The 7,853-nt window shown below is 37.4% G+C and overlaps 1 protein-coding gene across 5 annotated transcripts in view; it reads right to left on the bottom strand.

Moving 5' to 3' along the window:
- Positions 1–7,853, bottom strand: part of LOC106876558 (uncharacterized) — a 265,778-nt gene that overhangs the window by 6,164 nt on the left and 251,761 nt on the right. For all 5 annotated transcript variants that reach the window (XM_089347610.1, XM_089347611.1, XM_014925155.3 and 2 more), the window contains one exon: positions 7,244–7,343. In XM_089347610.1, coding sequence (XP_089203736.1) covers positions 7,244–7,343 — 100 coding nt within the window. The remainder of the gene's footprint in view (positions 1–7,243; positions 7,344–7,853) is intronic.

Below are 7,853 nucleotides of genomic sequence, written 5' to 3'. Positions count from 1 at the left end.
ACACCTGAATTCTGAGTTCAATTCTCATCAAGATCAATTTTGCCTTTCCTCCTTATGAGATTAACAAAGAAACTACCAGTCAAAAACAGTGGGCTAGTAAACTCAGCAAAGAATCAGATAGGATACCTTACAGTAATTTATTCCATCTCTTAGCATTCTGAGATCAATTTGAGTGATAGATTTAATCTGTCACTCACTTTAACACCACCACCTGGTCCTATATGTGCCTTTAGTAGAGTCTGTTGCGATTATTTGGGCCAGGCTTCTCACCAGTCTCCGAGGTTTGTAGAAAGTGTTATGAGCACTGACTTCCCCACTGACAAAGTGATTAAAAAAAGAATTTGCTTCAACTGCAAAATTAAGAAAGTCTACAGACTCATAGCTAAGAGTTAAACTGCAGAACTGCAAAAAAATTGTGTCGTAAAGGAAGATTTATACAGATCCTTTAAGGAATAAAGTAGCTGCAACATAAAGCTCAGACAAGCTGTGAAGGAAACCTAGACATCATTGTTGTTAAATCTGCTAGAAACGACAAATCACACTCTACCACTTTAGAAAAGGACATGAATATCGTGAATCAGATTTCCTTGCAAGAGGTAAAAGGTGGTCACAGCTGGAATGCTTTTGATCATAGATCTACTTGATAATGGTTGTCTTGGGGCTATACTTCAACAACAGTGTTCTGAAGCAATTAAAGTAAACAACCAACTGAAAACAGCAATTGTAGACAATTGTTAGTTTTGTGTATAGAAAGTTTGTTATTTACAATGCTGTTAGCTTATTTTCTAATTTCAGGTTAGAATTATAGAGAAAGAAAGCCTGAAGGTGTCTGAAGTAATTCCTGTCAATTACATTAGAGAAAATAAATGGTCTTTTCTCTAAATTGAAGTCAATAATGATGAAACATAAGGTTTTGTTGTAGACATTTCTGAAAAATTTATAATCAATAAGAGATTTGGGAAATATCTTTAAATGTCCCCTTTAGAAACACTAACAAGATTTTTTGTGACAGTATGCACATGTGTAAGCGTGTGTGTGTGTGTGTGTAAGCATGTGTGTGTGTGTGTAAGCATGTGTGTGTGTGTGTGTAAGCATGTGTGTGTGTGTGTGTGTGCTCGCACATGTAATTGTGTGTGTGTGCATGTAATTGTGTGTATTTCGTAAGTATTTGTGCTTGTGAAAAGAATCTTCAAACTAACCAGTTTTGTTGAAATTCTGAGGCATATATATATATGTCAGAGCATGTCTGTGTATTACTGTGTATGGCAGAAACGTATGGTATAGTGTATGACAATGTTTGGTATAGTTATTATTAAACAATTTCCACCCTCACTTTTACACTAATTCCTGACATTGTTCTTCCCCTTCCTCTTTTCCTACATACACTCCCACCACCACCACTACATTTTTCCTATGCTACTCTCTCTACTACCAGCAAAATATCTTTCCATTATTCTTTAACTTCTGATCTTTCAGTCTTAGAAGCTCTCTTTCACCTTACAAGTTGGCTTTTTAGTGCTGACACCATGAAAAAAAAAGTACTAAGTACATTTTATAAGTGGTTGATAAACTGAATCAAGCAGTGACTCTGCAAGGCTTGGATGGGCTCTTTAGTCTGGCTGAGGATTAACCAGCCCCTAAAATGCTGATACCATGAAAAATGGCACCTCATACACTCTGTAAAGTTGTTGGTGTTACGAAGAGCATACGTCCATAGAAATTATACCAAAACATTGGAGTATGATGTGGTCCTCCAGTTGGTTAGATCCTACCCAAAAGTCCAATCCATGCTTGTATGGATGTAAAAATGATGATGAATTTCATACAGTGAAATGGCAGAATTGCCAGAATATCAGAAAAAGAGCCTTGCAGTAATTGTTCCAACTCTTTACATTCTGAATTCAAATCTTACCAAGATCAATTTTGCCTTTCATCTCCATGCAGTTGATAAAACAAAATACCAGCAAAGCATTGGAGTTAATGTAATTGATTAATCCCTTCCTCTCAATATTGCTGGTCTAATGCTTATATTAGAAACAATTGTGTATACATGTATAATGTAGATGAGTGGTACTGCCAGTATATTCTGTATATATCAGTGTAATATCTATTAGTGCTCTTTTCTGTAAACTGTGTGTGTGTTTGAGAGAGAGAGAAAGAAAGTGAGAGAGAGAGTCCTAGGCTGTTAGTGCTGCATTTGTCTACATCGATTTTCTTTTATCTTTCCCAATATACATATTATTTTTGGAGTTATTTCTGTTTTTAGACCCCACATTATAGTTATCTCTTTTTCAGATTTTTATAGTTGGATAGCTTCACCATTTATTTAAGGAAGATATTGTTGTCAGTTAGAACTGGTACATTGATTAAGAGACATTTGTTCTCCTGATAGTCTATGACAACCATGTCTAGGATAATATGTCTCCTTGTCTGCATTAATAGGCATATCCTAGTTTCTGGTCATTTTCTCATTCTCTGACATTTTCCAGAATTATGAATGCATCATTTCTTTCTACTGTGAGTATTTCATAATGTTGGCATAATTCCCACTGTATAATAACAATGCTATCAATGTTGTATACATTTTACTCTTTTGGCTAAGACTGAGCAACCAGAAACAATGTAAATAAATATTTTTTCTCTATCTCCACATATTCTGCAGTTACTTATTGTATTCTATTTCATTATTATGTTTTTAGTTCTTTTAAGAGATTTGAGTAATGAGTATTTATCATTAAGAGTAGAGGCGCAATGGCCCAGTGGTTAGGGCAGCGGACTCGCGGTCATAGGATCACGGTTTCGATTCCCAGACCGGGCGTTGTGAGTGTTTATTGAGCGCAAACACCTAAAGCTCCACAAGGCTCCGGCAGGGGATGGTGGCGAACCCTGCTGTACTCTTTCACCACAACTTTCTCTCACTCTTACTTCCTGTTTCTGTTGTGCTTGTAATTCAAAGGGTCAGCCTTGTCACACTGTGTCACGCTGAATATCCCCGAGAACTACGTTAAGGGTACACGTGTCTGTGGAGTGCTCAGCCACTTGCACGTTAATTTCACGAGCAGGCTGTTCCGTTGATCGGATCAACTGGAACCCTCGACGTCGTAAGCGACGGAGTGCCAACAACAACAACAACAACAAATTTATCATTAAGACTTCCCTGCCACGATTTGGTAAGGAAGGTCAAGTACTTTCTTTTTCTGTTTGTCTGATGGCAGAGAGTGGTCTGTTGTGTAGAATGAAAATTCTTGGGGGTGTCCGAGTACAGCACAGTCACCTTCATAATTTTGGGGACCAAACATCCTATTAAACTGCTTGCAGTCTGGTATAGCCAGACCTCCTCAAGGATACAAAGTGGTATGAGGGTAGCCAGTGTCAACCAGAACAGTGAGGGAAGAAGCTATACTCAAAAGATTGGGCAGAGAAAACAAATATAAACATTGCCTCCATTATTAATTATCACCTATCATACTATGGTCCAGTTCTTATCTGATCGAACAGAATTCTCTGATTTGTTTTGTTTTTTGTTTCTTGCAAATGAGATGCATTCCTCTGAACAGAAGATGCATCTACTGCTGCAGTCTCTATGAAAATTCCTGCATGATAAGATGAATTCAACACTTGTGCGTTATATTAGAAATTCTTTATATTATGAAAGAACATGCTAGAAATTCTTTATATTATGAAAGCAGTGGTGAACTGACAAAAGTGGTTGAACACTGGACTAAATACACTATTATTCTTAGTAATCTCCCTTTGTTTTGGGTTCAAATCCCATCAAAGTTAATATAGTCTTTTATCTTTCTGGGGTTAGTGGAATAAAAACCAGTCAAATACTGGAGTTAGTGTTATTGACTACAGCCTTCAAGTTGGCAGAATTGATAGCAAATTAGTCAAAATGCTTTGTGATATTTAATGACAATCCTTTACATTTTGAGTTTGAATCCTGCCAAGGTCAACTTTGCTTTTTATTTATCTGAAGCTGATAAAATAAAATACCAGTCAAGTACTGAGATTAATTTAATTAACTAAATTCCTCCCCCAAATTTCTAGCCTTGTACCTATATTAGAAATGCATTATTAAAGCTGGTGGATTGGCAAATCATTTGTGTTGTACAAAATGCCTTGCACTGTAAGTTCTGATTGATGTTTTACATTATCTCCAAATGCTGCCAAGACCAACTTTGCCTTTCATCCCTCTGGGATTGATAAAATAAGATACCAGTCATGAACTGGTCAATGGTAGCAATTAACACCTTCCCCTGAAAATTGCCAGCTTTGTGCTTAAATCTGAAATTATAAGGAGGTGGTGAGGAAGCAAACAGAATCATTAGAGTACTGGATAAAATGCCAAGTGGTATTTCTTCTGACTCTTTATGCTCTGAGTTCAAATTATACTGGGGTTAAATTTGCTTTTCATCCCTCTGTGGTTGATAAAATAATGTACCAAGACATATATTAGGGTCAATTGTTATCAACTAATTTTTTCCCTCAAAAACTGCTGATCACATGCCCAAATTGGAAACTATAATTATCATTATTTCCAAAGTGACAAAATTAGAAGAGGGTCTTATAAAATTACAAATTGAGTATAGATATGTCACACTACATTCATCATCATTGTCATTGTTTACTGTCCGCTTTCAATGCTGGCATGGGTTGGACAGTTTGACTGAGGACTGGCAAGCCAGTAGGCTGCACCAGGCTCCAATCTGATCTGGCAAGGTTTCTACAGCTGGATGCTCTTCCTAATGCCAACCACTCCAAGAGTGTAGTGGGTGCTTTTTACGTGCCACCGGTATGGGAGCCAATGAGGGAGCACTGGCATTGACCACATTTGGATGGGGCTTTTTACGTGCCACTGGCACAGGAGCCAGTCAGGAGACACTGGCATAAGTTCATATTCCTTTAGAGTCAGTAACCTCTGTGTCAATAATGTTCAAGGGTAGACTTAATTAACTATATATCCTCTCCCTAGAAATATGTGGCTTAATGCCAATATAAAAACAACATAAAATTTGTTCTTATTAATTTTTTTCCTTGATACTCTACTATTTATTAATTTGGGGCTAATTTCTTTTCATTTCTGTAATACAAAGCAGACAAAAATCTCCCTGGATAGGGCACTGATCTATCATAGGTGAAGCTGAAAAATAACAGAAATAAAGCAAAAAAAAAAAAAAAAAAATACTGAAAACAGTAGAAAAACAAAATCTGAGTAAAAATTTCCATCGAAAATTTCTCTCTATGATGTTTCTGAAGAATCAATTATGGGAGAGGAATAATGTCAAGCAAAGGGCTTACCAAAAATCAAACACACAAACACATATGCAACATAGTGGCACTATGTATACACAGCACAGACAAATTCACATTTAAACACTATGTAGATTATACACAACACAGTACACACACACACACACACACACACACACACACACACACACACAGAACATAACACATGGACACATAAAAATAGAAATGATAATTGGTGACAGTGCTGGCAGTGATGATGGAGATGGAGATGGTGGTGGTGGTGGTGGTGGTGGTACTAGCAGCACAGCTGGTGGTAATAGTGGTATTGGTGCTAGTAGTCAATAGGTGTAGAAACCAATGAAGATCTGTACCCATATATGCATACACACACACGCACACACACACATTATTTATTATCATTATTATATACATGTGTGTTTCTGTGTGTATGGAAAGAGAGGTTTAGAATGAAAAGGTAGAATGGTAAGAAAGGAGGGTGGATAACTAAAACCAAGTTTTTTTTGGAGTTGTCTGTCAGGTAAATTGATGTTCAGATTAAATATGTCTAAAGTGGCTCACTTATTGCTGCTACCACCACCACTACTACTACTACTACCACTACTGTCATCACTACTACCAACATCATCACCACTACCGTCACCATCAGTGCCTATATAATTACTATCACTACTACCTTCACCCTCACCATCTCCATTGCTATTACAGCTACGATCATTGCTGCTGCTGATGCCGCCACTACTACTACTACTACTACTACTACTATTACTGACAAGATTAATAATGAAGACACACAGCCAGAAATTAAGAGGAAGGATGGAAGTGATATGATAACATTTCTATCTGCATTGTCTTACACAACTCACAACATTGTTTCAAATCGCAACACTGCCTCACATCACAACACTTCCCCCTCCATTTTACGACATTGTTTCACAGCTCACAACTCTGGCTGACACATTAACACTGCCTTACACATCTCACAAATAATGTCACTCAACTCCTAACACTTCTTTACACAACAAAATTGCCTTACATTTTAATACTACCCTATGCATCACATGGCTCTAGCTCACACATCATGACTGTTCTACAAATCTCACATTGCTTTACATCAATATTACCACAGATAAAAAACACTAGCATACATACCAACACTGCCTTATACATCTTACAACACTACCTCACATCCCAGATTTCCTCCCATGTTTCCAAAAAGTTAACACAAGAACAGTTCTTATGAGATACTCTTTTACTCTTTTACTTGTTTCAGTCATTTGACTGTGGCCATGCTGGAGCACCGCCTTTAGTCAAGCAGATCGACCCAGGACTTATTCTTTGTAAGCCTAGTACTTATGCTCTTTTGCCGAGCCGCTAAGTTACGGGGATGTAAACACACCAGCATCAGTTGTCAAATACATATACGACGGGCTTCTTTCAGTTTCCATCTACCAAATCCACTCACAAGGTTTTGGTCGGCCCGAGGCTATAGTAGAAGACAGTTGCCCAAAGTGCCATGCAGTGGGATTGAACCCAGAATGATGTGGTTTGTAAGCAAGCTACTTACCACACAGCCACTCCTATGCCTATACTGTATTTTCTGGCATGCAAGTTGATGTAATATGCAGTGTAAACATTCAAAACGGAGTGGTTGGCGTTAGGAAGGGTATCCAGCTGTAAAAACTCTGCCAAATCAGACTAGAGCCTGGTGTAACCAACTGGTTCACCAGTCCTCAGTCAAATCGTCCAACCCATGCTAACATGGAATGCGGACGTTAAACGACGATGATGATGATGATGATGTTGTAAAGTACAATGAAACAGTGTTATAAGGTGCAGAGTGGTGGCATTGTAAAATACAGTAAGGCAATATTGTGAGACATGTGAAGCATGGTGAGGCAATATTGCAAGATGAGTAAGGCAGTGTAGTGAGATAGCAAATGGGTATGAAGAAAGGGGTGAAGATACTTACGGGTGCCAATCCAGGACATTCATAGACAGTGTAGTCTCCTTCTTCATTATCATCTTCAGATTCATCGTCAGATGCATCATGCTTCATTTCTCCATTGGCTCTAAAACAACAACAGAAACAAAATTATTGAGTAAAGAGAGAAGCAACAATGAAGATTTATTCTAATATATGTGTGTGTGTGTGGGGGGGGAGCTTGAATGGCAGCATACTCAAACATATGCACACATAAACATATGCATAAGTATACATGCAAACATTTGCACATAACACAAAATATGTATAAATATACATAAACATGTGTGCAAACACACAATATAAGCATTGAATTATACATAAATACATGTACACACACTTAAATTCACAGATGCAAACACAGCTATATACACATCTGACTCTAAATGTTGTCAAAGAAAAAAATGGACAAAAGCAATGGAAAATATTGTCAGATTTCCAAAACTTTCTTTTTTACACTCGCCTATTGGGTATTTACATATCAATAATTAATGGCCCATACTCATATATCTGCATCCTAAAATGCCTAAGAAATTAATCTAATATTTTCTTGTGAAATATCAAAAGGGTACTGAGATATACTATTTTCTGTTGTTGC

Source organism: Octopus bimaculoides, chromosome 2 (assembly GCF_046866305.1).
Source record: "Octopus bimaculoides isolate indiv1 chromosome 2, ASM4686630v1, whole genome shotgun sequence".
NCBI classification, from domain to species: domain Eukaryota; kingdom Metazoa; phylum Mollusca; class Cephalopoda; order Octopoda; family Octopodidae; genus Octopus; species Octopus bimaculoides.
The sequence above is the reverse complement of the archived record's forward strand: the minus strand, read 5'-3'. Positions and strand labels throughout refer to the sequence as shown.